General features: G+C 41.1%; 1 protein-coding gene across 1 annotated transcript in view; it reads left to right on the forward strand.

The window, feature by feature from the left end:
- The window catches only part of LOC6581532 (peroxidasin), a 33,309-nt gene that overhangs the window by 2,233 nt on the left and 7,199 nt on the right, over window positions 1-23,877 (forward strand). Inside the window, exons 2-7 of the mRNA XM_002007224.4 lie at window positions 19,021-19,236; window positions 19,425-19,496; window positions 19,559-19,800; window positions 20,716-21,339; window positions 23,329-23,541; window positions 23,657-23,835. Coding sequence (XP_002007260.2) covers window positions 19,021-19,236; window positions 19,425-19,496; window positions 19,559-19,800; window positions 20,716-21,339; window positions 23,329-23,541; window positions 23,657-23,835 — 1,546 coding nt within the window. The remainder of the gene's footprint in view (window positions 1-19,020; window positions 19,237-19,424; window positions 19,497-19,558; window positions 19,801-20,715; window positions 21,340-23,328; window positions 23,542-23,656; window positions 23,836-23,877) is intronic.

Raw genomic sequence — 23,877 nt, forward strand, 5'->3', positions numbered from 1 at the left:
TTTTCTATTATACAACAAATACGATAAGTCAAACACAATTAAATGAACTATCATAACATTGCTGGCTCAATCAATCAATCTTAATTTTCGATAAGTTAAGCATTAATAATTCAACATCTGCAGCAACAACAACAACAACAATTGTAGCAATTGCAACAAATTTGTATTTTCTATTCTTATGCCATTCGAAAAATGATTTTCTGGCAGTTTTAATTAATTTGTTTCATTTGTTGTTTGGTTTTTAGCTAAATGTGCCACATGAACACAAAATGCCTTTGCCCACGCAATTTGTTGCTGTCGTGTTGCTCTTTCTCTCTCTCTCTCTCTCTCACACACATTCTCTCACTCTTTGGCTGTCTCGTTTAACACATGTTTTGACAAAGCTTCGCCAGCAGCATGAAATAAAACAATATTTAAATAAAATGCAATTCTCGCTGCCCGCCAGGCCGCACACATGCTGAGATCTGCAATTGTGTGTGTGAGAGAGAGGGAGAGTGAGAGTGAGAGAAACGGCTATATGCAGCTGTAAGAGTAACTAATAGACAAATTCTGTTAAAGATGTGTAAACGACTTTAAAATGTATTTAGTGCAGCAGAAGATTTGATACTACAAAGGAATGTGCACTCCACACCGAGCGACGTTTTTTAGCTTGATAAAAGCGTATTTCACATTTCAGTTGGATACTCTGTAAGAGTTGGGCTCTAAAAATAAATGCATAATGCAGACGAGAGTATATTTGAAGAGTGTATTGAAGTCAAGTATAATCCGGTTGTAAAGGAGGGCGCTTTAACCATATAAGTCAGCTCATAAAGGTTTGTCTGGGGTCCAGAATTTTCGTCGCATTAACCGTACAAACTTTATAAGCATAGTCGTTATAGCCGGATTCTACTGTACATACATATGTATATGTCGTATCGCCTTCTATTTTAACTCTGCTTTATATCCACGATATTGATATATTAAGATGATTCTATCTATAGTTTTTTTGATCGGGGCTCTGAGGGCGTTGCCAAAAAGCACATTGACCAACTTATAAGGAAAAGGGTAGCACGTGCTGAGCCTCAGTGCACTCAAACGGAATATTACAGACAGATTAATTGAGCAATTAGAATACTTAAGAATCTCAATTAACCGATATATATATCTGTATATATGTATAGGTATACATTATACATACATAAATCGAAAGCTGAAATAAATTGGATACACATATGGGGTAAATTCCTACTCTGATAGAAAAATAAGTAAATATATTAATAAGGCAAAAAATAAAAGTCTAGAATCTTAGAGCTTATATAAACATAAAGTTCTTTTGATTAATTTAATGGAAAAGGTAAAAGAAAAAATCTTAAAAATCGTAAACTAAAAGAATATTTGCTAGTATTACTTACTACTTACTTGTTAATTACTTACGAGGTATATGCTAGTCGGGCACTGGTCAAGCCTCGTGAGTTAGCACTCGCATGTGTTTGCCTCAATTTAGTTAATGGCATCAAATTGTTTACATTTTGTTTGTTTTTATTGTTTTTTTTTTTCTTTTTTTTTTTTAAATCTGCAGCTGTGATGAAAAGATGAATAAACATGAGAAGCGAGAGCAAAATGAGAGAAAATGAAAGGGACAGAGAGAATGAATTAAAGAGAGAGAGAGAGTAAAAGAGAGAGAGAGAGAGAGAGGGAGAGGTAGAGGGAGTGGGAGAGGGAGTGGGTTAGCACTTGTCAAATCAGTTGTAAGAGTGCGCGTAATGCAATGCAAAATGTAAATGGAAATGGAAATGTGAAACAGAATGTCAGACAATCGTTGCATTGAGTTGTTAAGGGAAAATGCCAAAGAGTTTTCCCAGAGCAAATGTACACAGTTTTTCACCTAACTCAAGAAGCTGCCCAATTGTTCGACGGAAATTTGCAATTTTCAAGAATTGAATTTCGGTTTCTATTTTTTTGATGTTGCGTGAGCTGAAGGCCTATGCATAAGCAGCCTAGGGTATTTCTTTGCAAGCTGTGTGTGCATTCATCAATGTTGCCTTGCCACAACACACTCAAGCACACACACACACACACACACACACACACACACACACACACACACATGTAGTAGTTCAAATGTTGATGCGAATACAAAAGCGCAAACATTTTGACTTTTTGCTAAACTTGCAACTAAATGGAGGCTACAGTGTGCGTGCGTGTGTGTGTGTGTGTGTGTGTGTGTGTGGGTGGGTGGGTGTGTATGCCACATACGCCGCCACATCAGCATCATTCATCTTCCACGCCCACACACACCCACAGCTGCGGCGCCAAGGCATTTCTAGTTATCTTTTTTTTTTTTTTTAGACTTTTTCTAGTTAAATAAATGCACTTGATTTCATTTTGTGCTGATGCATTTAACTCGAGATATACATATATATGGCGAATGTATACATACATACGTATACACTCTTCAGTTTAAGTGCTTTGTAGCCTAGGTTAAGCTGGCGAGCAGCTGCTCAGTCATTATGCTGAGAGGTCCTGCTGAGCCTTTGCATAGCAGCCGCACATAAAGCGCAGATGATGCACACATATGATATCTGTAGCTGAATATATATACAATATATATATAAAGAGATACACCGAGTGTGTAGGAGAGAGAGAGAGAGAGGGGACAGAGTCTGTCTCTCATGCTGTTTCTATCATAACAAAAGTCGCCACACGTTGCATGCTCGGCATATTAAAAAGTTTGATTAGTGCTTGGACAATGCAGTCACATGCCACGCCCCCCGCCTCCTATGCCACTTGTGTGTTCCCAAAACTATTTTGATGGCAAAAATGTTGCTGTACCCGGCGAGCTCCTCATTTCCTTCATACTTCGTGCTGCATATTATAAAGCATATATGCGTGAGAAATGCCTTGTTCATCCTCGTTGCATGCCAGCTTCTCCTGCTGCTCCTCCACACACACACATCCTGCCTGTCTGGCTGTCTGTCCATCCGACTGGCTACACAAAATATTGTATGTTATTATTAAATATGCATAAATTTCCTTTTTGCCTGCCACAGTTCACAGTTCAAAGTTTTTTTTGGGCTTCGCTCCTGCTGCTGCTCCTTCTCCTCCTCCTCCTGCTGCTGTTCCTGTTGCAGTTGCATTTTCCCATTTACATTTGCTGTTTATTTGCCCATGCAAATATTGCTGCCAAAAAAGAAAAAAAGAAATGTAACGGGTTCTCTATGCGCACTGCCCTGCACAGGTCGCTCGCAGTCAGGTGTTGACAACAAATGCAGCATAAAGGCTTACTTTGAATGCTGCGGAAAATGGCTTTTGGGCATGGCCAAAACGAGGTTAGCTTGACAGTTAAGATCTGTTGACCGAACAAGTAAGCTCCCCAGCGGGTGAAAGGCGGAGATCAGTTCACATTGAGTGAGATATTAAAGCTGTTTTCAGTAGCAGATGGAAGAGGTGAGCAGAGGAGGGAAATGAAAGGCAAATGAAAATGGTCGTTATGAATGCAATCAATATCTGAATGAACTATTATATATTCTTAATTTATTTATTATAGATGAGAATCGATATAAAATTAAAACAAATTTCTATACTAAGCACTGAAAACTTAATTAAAAATTCAATTAATTATGAATATTAATTTTAATACTAAGCACTGAAAACTTAATTGAAAGTTTAATCAATTATGAATATTAATGTAACACAGAATATGATGCTAAAGAGTCCAAGTATTTGGATACATAAATTGAAGGATTGTTCATAAATATTTCAGTTATATCTGCCCATGATACCCCAGCATAAACTGAGATCAAATCAAAAACTAAAACTAACTTTTTTGCTGTTCAATCCAAATTGCTCTGAGTGGATAACTGAATTGAAACTGGAATTCATCGGAGAGCAATATTTTCAATGGCAATTCAATAACAATAACAATTTGGCTTTAATTTCAACAATTCGTAAATTTAGTTCTGGTTTATTCTAAAATTTTGGCCAGCAATTGAAAATGCATTTATAGCATTTAAAGACTGGAAATACTGTAAAATTTTTATTAAAAAGGTTTTTATAATACAAATATAATAATTCCTTCATTTTATTAGTATTTACTTATTTATATGTATAGAATTTATTTACTTTCTTTAAAATTTCATTAAATGCATTTCAGCTGCGACTTTATATACTTCTTTAATTGTGTCATATGAAACATACATGTTATATATGATATATGATATTTCATGCGTTGTGCTATAGCAGATCTCACTCTGCCGCTCTCGCTCTCTCTACATCTCTCCTTCTCTCTTTCGCTCCTTCATGCTCTTACGCACTTGCTCTTTCCGCCTGGTTTGACTTTTCAATTGTTCAACCTTTTTGGGATTTGCATAAAAATGAAATAAAATATGTGTACGTATGTATGTATGCATGTGTGTGTGTGTGTGTGTGTGTGTGTGTGTGTACCGTGGTTGACCAGTTCGAGGCTCGCAACAATGCCCAAGCTGCCAGACAATTTGTAATATGATTTGTAATTATGCAAATGAATCGGGCAGATCTGAAATGCATTAAACTGCGGCAGGCATAAAGCAAGCCACACACTCCCCGCGCTGCAAGCTGCAAATATACTCAGCTGCCTGCCACATGCAGCTTATTGCCAATCACTTCGCATGCATGTTTAATTCACACCCAAAAAAAAAAAAACCAGACAAAGGCAGAGCAAGAGACAGAGACAGAGAGGGAGAGAGAAAGTGGGAGAGAGAGAGAGTGGGCTGGCAGGAGTCTGCTTGTCACTTTGATATAGAAAAATCTGCTATTGATTTCGCCTGCAGCAGGATGGGAGGAGGTGGCGAGAGAGAGAGAGAGAAAGAGAGGGATAGGGGGTATAAGCCACATGTAAGAAGCCTTTGTCTATATCTTAACTTCGTTTTTTCGCCTTGCAATTTACATTGAAAATTTCTCTACTTTCTATCATTTTTTTTTTGCGTGTTTGCTGCGATTGCTGCAACGCTTTAACGCTGCAACAAAGTGGCATTTGCATCAGTTGAGCAGGCCCGGCCCCCAGCCCCAGCCACCAGTCGCCCGCTGCCACGCCCTCATGCTTTGTCATTTCGCATGCTCGTTAGTGCGCTGAGGAGCACGGCATGCAAAGTAGTTGCTGCGATAGCAAAGGAACAACAACAACAACAACAACAACAACAACAGCTGCAACAGCAGCAATAGCAACTCACAAACACATGCCACAATTTATAAGCAAAGTTATTTTTGTAGCACTCCATGGTTGAGTAGAGACTGGGCTGGTGCAGCGGTGGTGCAGCCTGATAGCAGCAGCCCGAACATGTCAAAGTGGAGCAATCGGCATGTGACGCAGCTACTGCTGGAGAGGGAGCAGCAGCAGCAGCAGCAGCAGCGACTGGTCAAGCATAAAGAACAAGCAGCCCATAAGTATGCTATGGCAACCATGCTAAAGAGGGAGAGCGGGCGGTAGAGTGAGAGAGAGATAGAGCGAGAGAGAGGAGTAGGGACAGCGGCAAAACGTTTGTAGCCAAAGCAAATGTGCGGCAATTGTAGTTGGCGCATTGCTGGAGATGCCATCACGGGCGCAGGTAAAGTCAACAGCAGCCGTAGAGCAAAGCCTGTGAAGAGCTCAGCATGGATGGAGGCAAACGAGTGGGGTATGCACGACTCAAGCATAAGCTGTGAGCATCCAGAAGTAGTTGAAGACAGTCTGAGCTGATTTGCTCTGAGTACAAACTGAAATGGGTGCTTAAGCAAGAATTTCGAACGGGTATGACTGACTGCAGGATACACTTTACATGTAATATGAAGAGTTGAAAGCAGAAGAAGCAGATTTGTAAACGGATAATTGGATTAAAGAAATGGAGCAACTGGAGAAGAGGGCACTTGAAGAGCTCAACAATGCAGACGGGCATAAGCGACTGCAGAATGCCCTGTTCACATTGTAAACAAAATTTGAGAGAACAATTATAAGAGTTGTTATCTTATAATGGGATTCAAGAAATGGGGCAACAGACAAAAGCTGATATAGCAACAGTTGCAGCAGGTTAGCAACGACCGCAGCATACGCTGTAAACTGAATTTATAAATATGCATGTTTTATAGACAAGATTGAGCTTTAAAAAAGAATGAGGAAACAGTAGACCAAAGGAATGAATATATTTAGAAATTATGACAGTTATAGAAGTTTTCAATTAGGCTATATAGATATATAGACCTAGATATGAGAAGAGTCGGGCAGCAAGAAATACCCCTGTACTATACATAGTTAAAGAAGAGTTCAGTTAGACCAGTCATTGGTACATAAAAGAGAAATAAACTTTAGAAGAGTTGGCCTTATGAGGAATACTCAAGTGCTCCATTTAGAGTCGACTACTCGCTACTCTATTCTCCACTCTAAGCAGAGTAATCCTTCCACTTCCTCATCCCATCTCATCTAACTAATCCATCCCATTGAGCACCCAGCAAAGCAGAGTATATGGAGGAAAAAAAGTAGTATAACTGGTCTGCTCGGCCAGGCGGCAAACTAAGTAACTAAGCCAAAGTGGTGCGCCACGTAGACGACTTGCATTCCATTTGGAAATGTGATAGACAGACGCATAATAATGTTAATGTAGAGCGCTCTGGCAGCTGACAGGGGGCGTGGCCAGGACAGCTAGAGGGGAATGGCCGGCAGGATGGGACAAGGTCTAGGAGAAGTCACAGCTCGAGTGGACAGCGGCTTGGTATGGCAATTGGCAGCGGGCAGTTGCTTCAATAGATTTGCGCTTGAGCTGCACAGTCGAGCACATGGCGTATACGTCATATTATTAATGAGAATTTTATTTTGATGCAACTAAGCGAGAGCTCTCTCGCCAGATGGAGGAAGCTGAAACTAGATGGATCGTTGGACAAACAGAGCAAATGATAATGCGGTTAGCAATGTGACTAAGATTAAGTGTAGCCGCTTGAGGTTTATGGAGTGGAAGGGGAAAATGAAAAATTGTGAAAGATATTGATTTCAGAAAGCGTTTGTCAGAGCTGAATATGCTATGGGGACTGAAGGTGTTTGAGTTGGACGACGGACAAAAGTTTTCTTTTTAAATAAATAATAAAATAGATACTTTCTATTTTAGATTTTGTATTTTATATTTTATATTTTTTTTATTTTATATTTCATATTTTATATTTTACATTTTATATTTTATATTTGATATTTTATATATTTTTATATTTTATATTTTTATATATGAGACCATAAGAAACTATGAACCACAAATAAGACCATATTAATATGAATCTCAGTTAGTATAAGAGCTTTCCTTTTAAAGTTTCCTCCTGGAATTTTCAGTTGCAGTGAAATGAAACGCTTATTAGATGAATTTAAGGGCTTTAACTAACAATATAAAACAATGGATATATAAGTTCACACACACACATGCACCTCGGGCAACAGCTTGAAGTGCTCAAACACACACACACACATGCAATAGATTTTGCTGTTAGAATATGCCCAACAGCTTCGACGAAGTGTAAACGATAAACGAGGCGCCTTTCCCATTGACCATGACCACCGCAACAGTAACAGCAACAACAACAACGACAACTACAACGGCAACTACAACAACAGCTGCAGCAACTTCATCAACAACAACAACAGCAACAATAACTGTAAAGGGCCAACTACAATCCGACATCAACAAGAAATTCTTGTTCGCTCACACGGAATTGATATGTCGTCCTGCCTGGCTTCTACATCATCGTCCTCCCCATCCTCGTCCTTGTCGTCGTCGTCATCGTGGCAGGCTGGCTGGCACCGTGTTGCACTGTTGCACTTATCTGTGTGTTGTCGCTGCGGCTACGCACAAGTGGTCACTGATGCAGCATGCCCACCCCCGCACCCCCCGCACACCCCCTCCCCCGTACTATCCGTCGTTCGTTTAACCAGCGTAAATTGTTATTTTCTGTAATTATGTCCAATAAGCGACGAAGCGTAAAGTGGGCAGAGCCTCCAGCTCTCAGTTCTATTTGGCTGCCAGGCGGAAGGAAAACGTTGTCGTTAATGTTCCCATTATATACAAGCTAACCCAGTTTTAGCGGCGACATGGCATTTCCTTCCGCCGCTGCCAGCCTGTGCGTTAAATGCACCACAGCAAAAATTATAGAGGAACATTTTGTGCAAACCACACAAAAAGAAAAACAGCAAAATGCCTTCAATTTTAAGATTAGGGCTGAGGTTTAGCCCGAGTTCCGGCCTGGGCTCTCGAGTCTTGGGCCTGACACGCAACAGTAGACGGGCAGCAGCCGAGCCAGAGGTAGAGCTGGGTGCTGGGAGGTGGGAGAAGGGCGGGCAGCACAAAGTTACGCCACGTGCTTTGCCAGCCAAAAATTCACTTGGAAGCATCGAAACTTGCGTTGCATAGTTCTAGTTCTAGTTTCCTCTTCTTTCCTCGTCGTCTTCTTCTTCTTCTACTTAATTTTTTGCCTTCTGCGGAAGCTTCAGTTTGGCAGCTGAAAACCTGACAGCATGCTTAATAAGAAGCAGAGAGACTCAAGTTAAATTAAGGTCTGTTGAAAATTGAATGCCCTAGCATACAGATGGAAATACATATATATGATAAGGAGAGAGAGAGAGAAAGAAAGGCAGAAGGAGTGAGGGAGCGAGAGAGAGAGAGGGAGAGATGTGCAGTGATATATGTATTTGTGATGAGCTGAGGGCTATCTGTGATTGGGCAGTAACATCTAATTACAAGAAAGCCTAAAATAATAGGAGTAGATGTAGTAGTAGAAATAGTAGTAGAAATAGTAGTAGAAATAGTAGAAGACGTATTAGTAGAAGTAGTAGTAGTAGAAGTAGTAGTAGAAATAGTAGTAGAAATAGTATGTAGTAGACGTAATAGTAGAAGTAGTAGTAGAAATAGTAGTAGAGATAGTATGTAGTAGACGTAATAGTAGAAGTAGTAGTAGAAATAGTAGTAGAGATAGTATGTAGTAGACGTAATAGTAGAAGTAGTAGTAATAGAAGTAGTAGTTCAAATAGTAGTAGAAGGCAGGCAGAAGGAGAGACAGACAAACAGAGAGAAAGACAGAAAGTGAGAGACTTGCAGATCGATAGACACACAGAGAAGAAGAAATAGAGAGAAAGAACATACAGATAGAGAAAGGAAGAGTGAGGGAGAGAGAGAAAGAGAAATTATCGCGAGGGATCGAGAGGATGAAGACCGAGTCAGGAACGACACAGAGGTATTATCATTTGGAGAGAGGTGCATACATAAACAATACAGATGTCGGATTAACATTAACACACATATAAGCGTATACTGATATAACAGATTAACTTTCAATATATGTATGTATGTATATGCTTAACATGCTTAACAGATTTAGTAACTATGTATATCCAAATTCCCTTTGTTAGAGCATCAGTGCAGGCAGCCAGCTGCTGTCCAACAAATATTCAACTACCGCAGCAGCCTCTCACTCTACTCCTATCGCTGTCCCACTCTCCCTCCCTCTCTCTCTCTGTTTCTCTCACTCATTCAGTTTATTTCTTTATAAAGTATATCTGTACATTGCATTGCATTGCTCTTATCGCCGGCGGCTCAGCGGCACTTTTCAGTATTCTTAGCTGCTAATGTTTTGCGCCTCGCCCTGCCGCACTGCGATTGCCATCGACATTGCTACAGGTGTAAAACTCTCCCAGCTGAACACACAGACACACACATGGCTTCCCCCGTGCATGTGTGTGTGTGTGTCTCTGTGGACGCTAAGCTGCTTTCGCCAGGGCCAACAGTTTGGCAACTCGTCCATAGTTTAAGCAATGCTCCAACAACTGCGGATCCCGACTATATTTTCAGTTATAATTTTCACGTTTGCAAACGCCACACACACGAGTGTAGCCAGGTGAGTGTGGGTGCTTGTCTCTGTATGAGTGTGTGTGGGTGGTTGTATTTTTGTTGAAATAAATTTTATTTAAACTTTCGTCTCGCATTTTCGGCTATTTTCATTGCATTTTTTTTTTACATTTTCTCTGTTTTTTCTTTTTTTTTTTTCTTTGCTGTGTAGCGCAGTGTAATGTGTGAAATTCAATTATATGGCAGGATTTATATGTCGAACATGGCGCCGTTTGCCGTTCGAGTTTCGAGTTGCAGCCGGTTGCAATTTTATTTGAAGAGGAAAAAATACACACACACATGCACACACCATTACACACGCACACACATATATGCATATATATAAAAATAATATGAAATCAGGCGCTCCATTCAATTGGAAACTGTTTAATATGCGTATAAAAGGCGAATATTATGCCAAGCTCTCATTGTGGGAAAACGTTTTTATTGCATTTCTTTTAATATATATATTTTTTCTTTGTGCATGCATGCATATATATATATATATATATATACATATACATTATTTTTATAAAAGGAAAACTTTTAATGGAAATGACAGATGAAATGGCTGAGCGTTTACATTAAATTTGTAGTTAAGATTAGGTGGAAAGCCTGGGTTGGGGTTTTCAATAAATGAAATCTGTTTTAAATATAAATATATAATTGTGTATATTAATTATGATTAATTTATTTGCTTCACAATTAAGGACTGGGGATGATCTTGCTACTGGGCAGTTTGTTTATTGATATTTATATTTATATTAATTAACTTTTTGTTTTGTTATTTGTGTCAGAGGTCAAGCTGTATTGAGGATGGGGAGTCATAGGAGGGGCTCGCCTGATGCTTTTTGCCTAGTTTGACTTGTATAATTGACATATCGAAAGCCAGCATTAACAGACATGACAGACCTAGTTATGCATTGTGCATTGGGAAAAATTGATGTTGAAATTGTTTTGGTCAAGCTCCGTACAAACTACATTAATTTGGCTTTGACCCGAATTTGGACAAATATTCGGTTGTATTTCGCATTTTATTTAGCCTTCAACAACGAGGTAAACCCGAAATGTGGTATGCAAAAGCTTGCAGAAGCAAATAGATTTTGGAGCTGTACAAATTAAGCTAAGCAAAACGAGTGCAATTCCAAATAGTTGGGAACAAAGAATTTTATGCATGCTGCAACTCGAAAGGCAATTACGCAAAGTGCTCTAAGTACCTGGGCAATAGGAAAATGGACACAATTACATTAACACAGGTGTGTCTGTCTCTCTCTGTGTGCGTGTGTGTGTGAGTTAAGTAAGCAAATCAAATTGAATACAAGCTGCAGCTCAAAACTAAGCCCAGAGACTGTGGACTAGTTTGGAATTCGAGCAGCTGCACACTGCGAGAAATTCTGTCTAAGTTCTGTCAGTCAGGGTAAGAACTAAGCGAGTGACAAAGTGACTGCCTGACTGACAGCCTGAACTTTTGCACTGGCAAACAATGTCAAGCAGCGTCAAGAGGCGGGGTCAGCGGGTCGCTGCAGCTTGCAGTTGCTTTTGTTTAATAATAATAATACGCTGGCTTACAAAAATAAAATACATTGTGGGCAGATAAGAGCTAAGCTCTAGAACGAGCTATGGGCAATCCCTTACCAAGTGTCTTGCATGCAAGTGCACACACACACACACACAACCATACACCTGTCTGGCACACAAGTATGCAACATGAGCTGCAGCTGCAGTTGGCAATTGTCATGAGTCTTCGTTTGACTATCGCCTGTCGGCCAACAATCACCCGGGCAACCAGCAGCAGGGCTCAGCTTGTGTTGGCATGATGCAAATGCCTTTGCTGTTGGGTTATTATTGTTATGGCTATGATTGCCTAAGCATAAATGTTAGCAGGGTATGCTAGACTTTCGTTTTAAATCAAATTGTAGTTGAATATTCAAATTTTACATGTAAGTGTGGCTGCCTTTTGTTAAGTGATTTTAGTCAAAAATTAGTGCAATCACATTTTTATAAAATGGTCACCCTGCTGCAATTCGCTTGCTGCTCACAGGTTTTATACATTTTCTGCATTAGAGCAATATAAATTTTGTTTTAATTGTCCACAGTATCTTATAGTCTTGCACACACAATTATTCTGCTTGTTATATTTGCTTTTATTGCTGTTGTTGTTGCTGCAGCTTGTTATTTGAGTGTTTGTAAGCCATGTTATGACAATAATGTGCGATGTCTGTGTGTACGTGTGTGTCTGTGTATGTGTATGTGTGTTCGGGCTGTGTGTCGTGTGCCAAGCCAAAGTTAAATCTTGTTTTTATTGTCACATTTGCCATAAAGGCAGCCTGGGGAAAAGTAACACGGAGAAGGCGCGTCATAAGAGGCAGCCTAAGCCGATGAGTCTGTGTGCGTGCGTGTGCCAGTGTATATATGGCTATGTGTGTGTGTGCGCGCGTGTGGGTGAGCTGTGTGTAAGCCAGACAAATCATAATCAGAGACAACAGCAGAGGCGGCTGCAACGTAGCCAACGACAACAACCGCCATGGCAAATTCACCTTAACAACAAGAACATGTGCCGTGGCTTAGATGGGTGGCTGGGGGCGACGTGCCACGCCCAGCTAACGATCGTACAGATAAGAGGATGCCAAGGGGAGTGGATGTGGAGGTTGCGTGCTGCAGCCGGGGCAAATAAAAAGCGCATATTTATCAGTTTTTATGTTGCATACTTCGCGGCACAGCAAAGCGAAAGATAAATGCTTGCAGCATGCACAGACACACACATCTCCATGCGTGTGTGTGTGTGTGTGTGTGGTTGCTAGGAGTGTGCAGCAGCATAAAGAAAATAATGAAAGCCGTTGCATACACAGCTTTAATGATAAAACTAACTGCAGCTGCTCGTAAGCCAAGACGTTAGATTTCCCAGCCAACTGACTTTTATATCTAAATAGTCTCGGTGAACGGGATGTGCTTAAGTATTAAGGCTGTCAAGTCCATGGCAGCTGGCAGCTGCTATGAGCCATATATACGTGACATATATATATATTCCTATTAATAAATTTTAGAGCGTAGCTCAGTGGGAGCTAGAATTGAATTAAGATATGTGAGTATAGAGGGAAATTGACCTAGATTTATAGCTAAATGCCAATATATCGCCCTCTATATAGTCCTCTCCATCTCTGTCTGTTTTCTCTATCTCTCTCTCCCTTTTTCTTCCTCTCTCTCTCTCCTCTTCCTCCTACATCTGTGTGTCACTCATTCTCAACATATTGATCACTCTCTCCTCCTTTCCATCTCTCTTTTTTTCGCTGTCTCTCTTTCCCTATCTTTCTCTCCCTCTCTCTCTCGCCTTCTCTCTCCCACACCCTATTTCTATTCCACTTCCACTCACTAGAAATTCTAATGTTGTCATAATCAATCGGTTAATTAAGTAAATCTCACTAATCTTGCTCTAAAACCCTTTGCTAATTGTATCCTAATTATATTTTAACCTCATCCCTTCTAGTTATCTCTCTCTCTCTCGCTATCTCTCTCTACCTCCCACTCACCACTCCCCATTGCCATAATTCACTAATTTACTTGCTGTGGTTTCGTCTCACTTATTTTGACAACTAATTGATATCAAATTTGTTAGACCGCCTAAATAGTTTAACGCTCGCTGCGCACGCGACACGTTTCACTAACTGAAGCATACCCGAGCCACGCCCACAGCTGTGCATAATGGGCGTAGCAGTGCTCGAACTGTGGCTCAAACAACAATTGTTGTTGGCTCGGCTAACCGTTAGCTGCACATTGATAATTGTTTGCCATAGAATTTACTGTCTGGCTGTGGTTCGGGACATGACGCTTGGCTTTAGTTCTCGGGGTGAACCATAAATTCTCTGCATGGACATCAAAGCGTATACGTAACAATTGCAGCAGTGCATGCGTGTGCGTGTGTGCTCGTGTATGTGTGTGCATGCGTGTGTGTGCATGCATGCGTGAATAGACAAACATATTCGAACAAGCAATGCTTTTGTCAATAATATGCATTAATTAAGTGCAGACACAGATGCCTGATAGACAGCCAGGACCAGGGTGGGGCAGGGCAGGGCAGGGCAGTGCTCGGATGGGGCGCTGGCCAGGGAAACGGATATGCTAGCCAACATGGCGTATGCGTGTTTTGTGTGTACGCACGCATAAATTTAATTAGAATTTCGAAACAGGCGACGGACAAAAAACAAACATGTTATTATCAAAGTCACTTTGAGGAGCAGTCAACAAAAAAGAGCGAGACAGAGACAGACAGAGAGAGAGATGGAGAGAGAGAGAGAACAGGAAAAAGTATGTAATTTCCTTGCACAGGATCTGCTGGTGCATGTCCTGCCTTAGAGGCGCTCGATGGACTTAAGTGCGACAGCCTGCTGATTGAAATGATGCTGTGGAACAGGCCGCCCCGCTGGTTTTATGTGCCGTCGGTGGAGCCAGCTATTTGTGCAGCCTTTGAGCAGCCCTTTGAGTTTGTCCTTTTCTTTTTTAGCCTCGGCTGCCGCTGCAGCTCGACAAATAGTTGCGCAACTGACACGCAACTATGCCGCCTGCAACTGGCACAGACGCACACACAAAGTTAGTTTTGTGAAGTAGCACAGCACGAGGATGAGGAAGAGGAAGAGCAGCTGCTGACTAGGCTCAGAAACAGGACTCACGCTCCTTTGTGTGCGCATTGAGTGGACCATCGTTTGTCACACGTCCAAAAGAGCGTTGCAAGCAGCTTCAACTCGGTGGACACCAAGAGGGCCCAAAGGGCAGGAAGAGCCAACTGCGGCTGAGTGGGCGCAACAACGCAAAGAAATCTGTGTACAGTGGGCTTAGAGCTTAAGCTTAAGACAAAAGTAAATAGAGCAAGTGGAATAGCCAAACTGAAAGAAGACATGTGCAAAAGTTGGCAAGTGAAAAAAGGTAGAGAGTTCTTAAATCCGTATCATATTTAATCTTGTTATTTAAAAACCTAACTGAAAGGAATGAAGAAAAATAATGAAAAAACACAAAAAATTGTGGCTTGAAAAGAATTTTAGATTTTTTTTTTATAGAAATCAAGAAACTAAAAAAACTACTTTCTAAATAGGCAAAAATAGGAATTGAAAAAAAATTTTTTTTTTGTTTTTAAATTATATTTTGTTTTTATCCTTAAAAATTTTCGGAATAAAAATGTTTACATTCTTTCTATATTATGCACATATTATATCTACTTACTTAATTATTATATCTATATTTTTGTTCTTATTTTTTACCTATTGATAAATCGAATTTTGTTTTATCTATATATTTGTCTTACATTTATCTTCCCAAAGATAACAATATATCTTCTGTTCTGGTCAATAATTTATTAGCCCTACACACTTACGCCCTCACACACACTATCTTCCTCTCTCTTGCTCTATCTCTCTCTCTCTCACTCTCTCCCTCACAACCACTCAGTCAACTTCCGTGGCAGTCAGTGTATCTACTGCGATTCGATCTACTGTCTCTCTCATTCTATTTACATGGCTTATCCATTCGTATGGCCTACTTCTATCTGGCACTATATCACTCAGGCTGCTGTCACTTGCGGAGTTGCCAGTCGGTGCAGCACTCCGGCGCGAGAGCTGCACTGGCTGTCGCCGAGGTGGCTAATGGAGTTGCAATGCGCAGAGTTGGGTCAAATGTGGATCAAGCCTGGAGCCAGCTGCATGTGTGCGCCACAAAGGCTGGCATTGCCAGCATGCAGGATATGCACAGCCCAACTTACAAATCGTTGTCCTTGTTGCAATGCAAACTACCTTCCAGCTTACACACCCACCCGGCCACCCATCCAGCCATCCAGCCATCCAGCCAACCGTCCAACCACCCAGGCTATGTGGTTGCCAAAGTGGTGGCATACAGAAGCAACCCGAGGGCTTGTTTCTTTTCACAGGGATCGACCTGGCCGGGTCCGGGTTCGAGTCTGGGTCCCGTGGCCAAAGCAGCGGCGTCAACGTTGACAGCGGCAGCGGCAGCGACAGCGCTGCCAGCGCCTTTGTTTATGTGCCAACATTTGGGCGCTGCATGCATGCATGTATGTGTGGTTGCTGTTGTTGTTGTTGTTGTTGTTGTTGATGCCCTCAAGCTGTACGTGTGAGTGGTTTTAGTGTTGTTCTGGATTTTTAAGTTGTTTTCGTTGTCGTGCGTTGTTTGTGATGTTTTTTGTTTTTTGTTTTTGTTGTTGGCTCGTCTTTAGTTGCAATTTACACACACACACATTCACACACATGGAACATATGCACTTAACCAACAACAACAACAACAACAACACACATACACACACGCACTGAATGCTGACACCAATTAGGGTTAGCTGCTGCTGTTGCTGCTGCTGTTACTACTTGTTGTTGTTGTTGCTGTTGCTGTTGCACTTCGTGTGTTGCATGTTTACAGTAGCCACAAAACATAATTTTTGTTTAGACAACTCCGCCAAAACGAGGACTAAACTGTGGCTTCGCCTCTAGTTACGGCTCCAGCAGCTCCTGTGCCATAATTATCGCTGCCAAGCCAACCACAACAACAACAAGAACAACATCAACTGTGACAGCAACAACGATCAGAGCGCTGGGTGCAGCCATAGCCAACGGTAACTGAATCTGGCCATAGCACATAAGCATACACCACAGCTCAGCGCAGCGTTGCCAGATGGGCATCATTTGTATTGCTAATATTTATGAGCGGCAGTATATGACTGTGTATACCCTGTAATAAAAACAAGTTGCAATTGAATTATGCATTTAAAACTTGGATTCATTTGTAAATAAATCAAACAAGATTAGATATTGTGTGTAATTAAAATAGGCAATATTCGAGTTATATAAATAATTACAGAAAATTACAGAGAAATATAAATGTATTTCTAGGCAAGTGTTATAAATAATTTGTAATAGTTCACTTTAAATAATTCACTTATACATTTTTATACATAAATCCAATTAGGTATGATAATGTCTAAAGTAATTCCTTTTAGCTTTGGTCTGAAAATATATTCTTTGCTCTTTCCATAAATATAAAATATTCTCATTATACAACTTTAAAGAACAAGTAATTTAATTTTAAACTATTCTTCAATATTTGTTAAAAATAAATATTTATTAAAACTATTTTTCAATATTTGTTAAGGATAGAGTATAATATAGTGTAGTTGACCTTAGTCCCATAGAGTAGTCTAGATTACAGCGTATGTACAGTCAGATATGCCTCAAAGTTTTCTCATTTGCAATTGCCTTTTTTGCTACCGGCAGTGCTGTCGTTGTTGTTGTTGTTGTTGCTGTTGCTGCTGATGTTGTTGTTGTTGCCGTTGCCGCATTGAATTTGCACCCTAACGAGTTGTTGTTGCTGCTCAACTTACAGCCCTGGTTGTTATTGTTGTTTGCAGCGCAAACTCCAAGAGTTGATTAGAAAGTTTTTTCAGCTGCTGCTGCTGCTGCTGTTGCTGCTGCTGCTGTTGCTGCTGTTGCTGTTGCTGCTGCTGTTGTCGTTAGCTTTGCCGCGCAGCTCACTTGTTTCCATTAGGCGGGAAGTTTAGAAGAGTTCGCGAAACGCGAGCATATGTGGGAGATCCGTTTCTGTGTGAGTTCACAACTCTCTGTCCCCATGCATATATATGAATATATACATATGTATGTATGTGTGTGTGTAACTGTTGTTGTGCATGTGGCTTATCGCTTGGCTGCGCTGTCGCTAAGCATAAAAACTACGGCGCATACAACTTTTCCTAATTAATTTTTAATGTGTGTAAAATGTTCTCTAAATGAGTATTTACTTTTGCCTTTGATAAAAACTGGGGAAGCCACAAAACTGATTATAAAGCCAACCTCCAGAGGCCGTCAGATTGTTGTGTGCTATATATACGTCGCTAACCAGTTTATGCATCACATTTAATATGCTCAAAATGTTATTATCATGCGTATGTGATTACAAAGTGTTAAGCTTATTTATTATTGAGTAGCATGACGTGGCGTGGTGAGGGAGAGGTAGAGGAAGTGGCTCTTTGAGTGAGACAGAGTTGAACTCATATGGGAAGTAAAGTTTTATATGAAATCTGCTTGACGATAAGCTTAAAATATTCCAATAAAATCTAAATATAGAAATGATATATTTATAATATAGTAATAAAATATTATAGAAGAATAGAATATGGGAGAGGTATAGAGATTAATAAGACAGCTCGATTCGTTTGGCTGGCCTAGTTTCTCTTTGATATATTTATATCTCTTTATCAACAATTTAGGGTTATGGAAATTCAGTGTAGGCTTTCAGCTATTGCCCTATAAATTTTAGCTGCCTTCAATCAAACGTGGCCACAGCTCTGTCTCTCTTAGAAGAACTGCATTCATCCTTCTCATCTTTAATCCCATCCACTCCATTCCACTCTGCCTCTCCAGTGTCCTGCAGTGCTTTGCCATGATGCATTCCACTCAACATAAGTATGAGCCATTATTCCAAACCCTTTGATTTCCTCTGCTCACTTGAGATATTGATTTTTGTTTTGATTCCGTCAAACAGGCTTTTGCTTTATAAGAGCATTGACAAGCGCAACCCAATCAATGCCTAATTATGGTAATACCTCAAGGATACTTCAATGAGAATCTTTGCTGTATAGAGATTTAGCTACTAAGACTGGGCAAAGGCCCTAAGATTCAGTTATTAGTTAGAGTATTTCTAGTCTCGCAGTTAGCTAATCTGAAACTAAAACACGTTCTAAGGCTGACACATAAGTTTTAACTGAATTTATTGTGCCACTTTCAGTTCGGAGTGTTCCGTTATTTTCGCCTTGGTTTTTCTGCTCGAAATTTATTGTTGAGTTTTGCAGGCATTGTGCCACGCCCTTAACTGTTGATTGTGTGCTCAAGTAACGCACTAATTGCAGATGGCAATTGTTGAACCCACACACACACACACACCCACACACACTCACAGATTTGCTGGCTCTGACACATGTCCGAGCAGGACACAACTTGCCGCAAATTGCGGCAAGCAAAATGGAATTTGCAAAATGTGGCATGTCCACCTCCATAGCAAATTCCCATTCAGCTCCATTATAGAGCGAACTATCACGACCCAAACTAAGCGTTGCATTCCCCTTTCCTCAATTTCCCTTTGCCGTTTTCCCGTTTTGCCGTTTTGCCTTTGTCTCATTGCTGTCATTTTGCAGAGATTTGCGCTTCAATCAGTTTGAGGAGCTGCCGAGCAATGCATTCAATGGACTTGGCCAGCTGACGACGCTCTTCCTCAATGACAACCAGCTGGCTGCTGTGGAGGAGGATGCCTTCAAGGGTTTGACAGCGCTGCGGTTTCTCTATTTGAACAAGAATGCTTTAAGCCGCTTACCCGCCGGCATCTTTCAGCAATTGCCAAGATTGGAGGCACTGTAAGTACAAGCACATTGACACACACACACGCACACACACACACACACTCACGCACTCTATTTACACACTTTACGATTTCCATTTCGCCATTGAGTTCAAGTTTAATTAAAAGAAACGCGCATACGCCACGTTGACTGCATTGCATTGCTTTCTCTGCTCTTTGCCTTCTTCTTATCTCAATATTTAGGTACCTGGAAGACAATAACATTTGGCAACTGCCCGCCGGTCTCTTTGACAATCTGCCCCACTTGAATCGACTGTAAGTTCTCAATGCTTTTGCCTCAATGGTTGTCCAAACTATTTGCCCTCTGTCGCCTGCAGCTCCCTGCACAACAACAAGCTGGTGAATCTACCTTTGGATGTGTTCAACAAATTGCATAGCCTGAAGCGTTTGCGTTTGGATGGCAACCCGATTGATTGCAATTGCGGCGTCTATTCGCTCTGGCGTCGCTGGCATCTGGATGCACAGCGTCAGCTGCTGACCATCGCCCTGAACTGCGCCCAGCCCGCAGCACTGCAGCGACTGAGCTTTGCCAGCCTCACCGAGCTGCATTTCAAGTGTGGTAAGTGACAGCTGCAGCAGCTGAGGCAGCAGCGGCAGCAGAGACAGCAGAGGCAGCAGAGACAGCAGAGACAGCAGCTGCAGCTGTTGCAAGTGTCAGCAAGTTAGAGATGCCAACTGCAAATTAATGCTGATATTTAGTTGATATAAACAATATTTACAATGGGTGCAAAGGGGCCTTAGCAAATTAATCAACTTTTTGCAGACATGCTTAACTTAGCTTTCACTGCTGTTGAGAGTTTTAAGCTGACGTGTCGAGCTTTAAAGCTCATGGGGAATGTTTACGTATCGAGCAATAGAATTAGCTAAAGATAAGTCAGAATAAGCAGCTTTATGGCTGCTGAAAGCTAAGTGCATATTGAAAGCTAATATATAGAATATATATATGTATATAGTCGAGTCTCGATAATTCGTAATCGTAAGTGCATATTGAAAGCTAATATATAGAATATATATATATAGTCGAGTCTCGATAATTCGTAATCGCGATAAATCGAACAAAATTCTATATCCTTGAGGAAATTCGCTATCGATAATTATCGATAATTTGAATTTTTGTGTAAATCGAAAAAGAAAAACTGATCATCTTGCCATATCGAATCATTGGGGTTCGACTATATGTATATACCTAATTCCATAAAAAAAAACCATGCTTACCTCATTTTCCATTTTCAATAATCTATTGCATTTTTTAGCTTTTTAATAAACTTTGAAAGTAATTTCCCGCTAGAACATGTGAATAATATTAACAGCAAAGCAGAGTTTTTTTTTTTTTTTTTTTTATATTTGAATTCTATTAAACTCATTAATTACATAGTAAATCCGTAAGCTAAATTTACAGCTACTTTTGCACATTTCTAAATGTGTTTCTAATAAATCGAAAACTTTTATTAACTTCTCATCCGCGCCAACATAGTCAAACCGCAATTGTTGTCTGGGCCCGAGGATATGCGCGTTTATCAGGGCGACACAGTGACCATGCCGTGCGAGGTGGTGGGCGAGCCCAAGCCGGAGCTCATCTGGATGCACGGCACTAACGAGATCGGTGTGGAGCAGGCGCCGCGCATGCAGGTGCTGGCGAGCGGGGCGCTGCGCATCAATTTCGTGGAGCCGAATGACGTGGGCATCTACGAGTGCATGGCGCGCAATGAGATGGGCGAGATCAAATCACAGCCGGTGCGAATGCTGGTTAGCCAGGCCGACAACAGTTTGGACAGTCACGTGGAGCAGCAGGCGTGGGATGCTGTCGATGCGACACCAGCCGCGCCCACATTCATACGCAAGCCAGTGGACCAAATTGTCGCACTGCATGGATCCGGGCACGTGCTGCTCGACTGTGTTGCCCGCGGCTGGCCACAGCCAGACATACAATGGTTCGTCAATGGCCGCCAGCTGGCCCAGTCCACATCGGCTCTCCAATTGCAGGCCAATGGCAGCCTCGTCCTGCTCGAGCCCAGCCAGCTGACGGCGGGCACGTATCGCTGTGAGGCCCGCAATCATCTGGGCAGTGTCCAAGCAACCGCCCACATTGAAGTCAAGGGTGAGTAGTAGTTGACCCACCCACACACACACACACACTCTCTGTCTCTCCCTCTCTCTCCCTGTCTGTCTGTAATGCATCCAGTTGGGGTCTCACATTTGGCCCGAACTGTCGCGTTTAACACAATTTGCAGTCGATTTAATTTGTATCGCGTTGCCAGTTTTATAAATCCGCAACGGTTCGTTTGTAACTTTGTTATGGAGTTTCGGTTTGGCCATTCGATCAGCGGCTTGATTTAACTCAGCTCCCATTTATACAAACTGCAAGTGTTTTTATTGCAATCCAAATGGCCAAAGCTTAAGATTAATTGGTTGGAAAAAATGCAGTTTTTTTTTTTCTTTTGCTCTATTTGAAATCCGCCTGGTTTATCCCTATTTTGCAATAAGTTTTATGGGCTCTGCTCTAGTTTGTATTTTGTTTTTCCTGCTCGTAGTGTTGGCCATGTTATTTATGGATATTTGTTGTTGATTGGAGTTAGGCTTAATAGAAATGCAGATATGCCGAATAGACAATAAAAAATTTAAAAAATAAAAGAGCAATATTAAACAAACTTTATACGATCCATAAAAATAATAATAAATTTTGGAAAAGTTGGGTTGGTTTTAGGAAGGTTGAACCAGATTATCTATCAGATGTATCCAACAAAATTATAAAAAATTGTAATCTATTTTTTTAATTTCTTAGATTTTTCGTCACTAAAAAATTTTACAAATAAAAGAGGAATATTAAACAAACTTTATAACAATTAGCTTTGGCTAAGTTGGGTTGATTTTTGGAAGTTTGAACCAGCTAAATCCAACAAAATTTTTAAAAATTTTAATCTATTATTTTAATTACTTAGATTTTCCTTCACTAGTATCTATTGAAATTTACAATAAATATAATATAATATATACACATAAAATTAGTAATTTGGCAAGGGTATCATTCAGTAGGATATTGCCGGATTTCAGCTTGTTTTGGCAATGCATTTTAGTTATTTTTTTTGAAAATTTCGTGCTGTAAGCCATGATTTACTACAAATCTCAGTTATAAATTTCACACATCTAACATTTAAGCCCAGCCAACATATATAAAAAAAACTATAGAAATACGATTAATAAACAATATAGATATCTAGCGACGAGCATATAGAATCCATCTATAAGCCATATATGCTAGCCACAAGCTAAAAACTTTAGCCAAATGAAATGTGCAAAATGTGGATCACGTAATGCCCATTGCCATAAATAGCCGAGCTGAGCTGAGCTGAGCTGCGTTGAGCTGCGCTGTGCTCTCCGAGGGTGTTTAAACTTTCGCTTTAATATCTTTAATTTCTTAGTCAAGCACTGCGACGTGACTGTACTTTTTATGGCAGCAGCGAGGCAGTGGGGCAGTGAGGCGTGGCAGTGGCAGTGGCTGTTGAAAATGGTATGCAGTCAACGCCTTAATCACAATGGCTCATTATAATTTGTGGTCAGAGCACAAAATGAAGTGCAAAATGTGCGCTTTATTTTGCAAATTAAGTGCAAAAATTATAAACTATTGTGCGTAAATATTTTCACATATATATACATGTGTATGTAAGTACATAAAGCGAACGCACTTCAAAAAGTGGGCGGGGCAATGTGGTGCAGTGTTTGGCTGTTGAAGCACTGAGCCGTTCGTTGCGTTTGGTCAGCATAATTAACCCAGCAAGCAAACGCACACACAAACACACACACACACACACATACAGTCACATGCATACAATATACTAGCAAATACAAAATGGCGACCCGCAGCGCCAAAAAGTATGCAATGAAAATATGTTTATGCTCAATATGAAGAGGGAGGAAGGAGGAAGGGGGTGGGCCGGGGCAGACTGTGGGCAGCTGTTTGATGGAACGCATAGAAATCTGAGCTGACGTTTTTTGTTCTTTGTGTGTGTGTGTGTGTGGCAGTGCTGCCATTTGGAGCGGTAGAAATTGCTTAAATCACTCAATACGGGTCGTTGCATCTGGTTTGCAGATTTACCCGAAATTTTAATGGCACCACAAAACCAAACAATCAAACTGGGCAAATCCTTTGTGCTGGAATGCGATGCCGATGGCAATCCATTGCCAAGCATAACCTGGCAATTCAATGGCAAGCCACTGGCGTCCTCTACCACAGATGCGGACCTGCTGCTGGAGAACGAGAACACGGAGCTGGTGGTTAGCGTTGCCAAACAGCAGCATGCAGGTAAGCAATCGCACCCACCATTCGAGTACCCTACCATCCACCCATCCATTCATCCCTCCGTCCACCCTCGCCTTTGTGTTTACACAATTCAAGTTGCATTCTCTACGGCGTTCAGGTGTCTACCGCTGCACGGCCAGCAATGAGAATGGCGAGGTGAGCGCGGAGGCAACGATTAAAGTGGAGCACTCACAGTCGCCGCCACGGCTGGCCATTGAGCCCAGCAATTTGGTCGCCATTACCGGCACCACCATCGAGCTGCCCTGCCAGGCCGAGCAGCCCGAGGACGGACTCCAGGTAAGTTGAGCAGCTGCGCCTCGCTGCCGTTTTGCTACTTTG

Source organism: Drosophila mojavensis, unplaced genomic scaffold (assembly GCF_018153725.1).
Source record: "Drosophila mojavensis isolate 15081-1352.22 unplaced genomic scaffold, ASM1815372v1 contig_74, whole genome shotgun sequence".
In the NCBI taxonomy this organism is placed as follows: Eukaryota; Metazoa; Arthropoda; class Insecta; order Diptera; family Drosophilidae; genus Drosophila; species Drosophila mojavensis.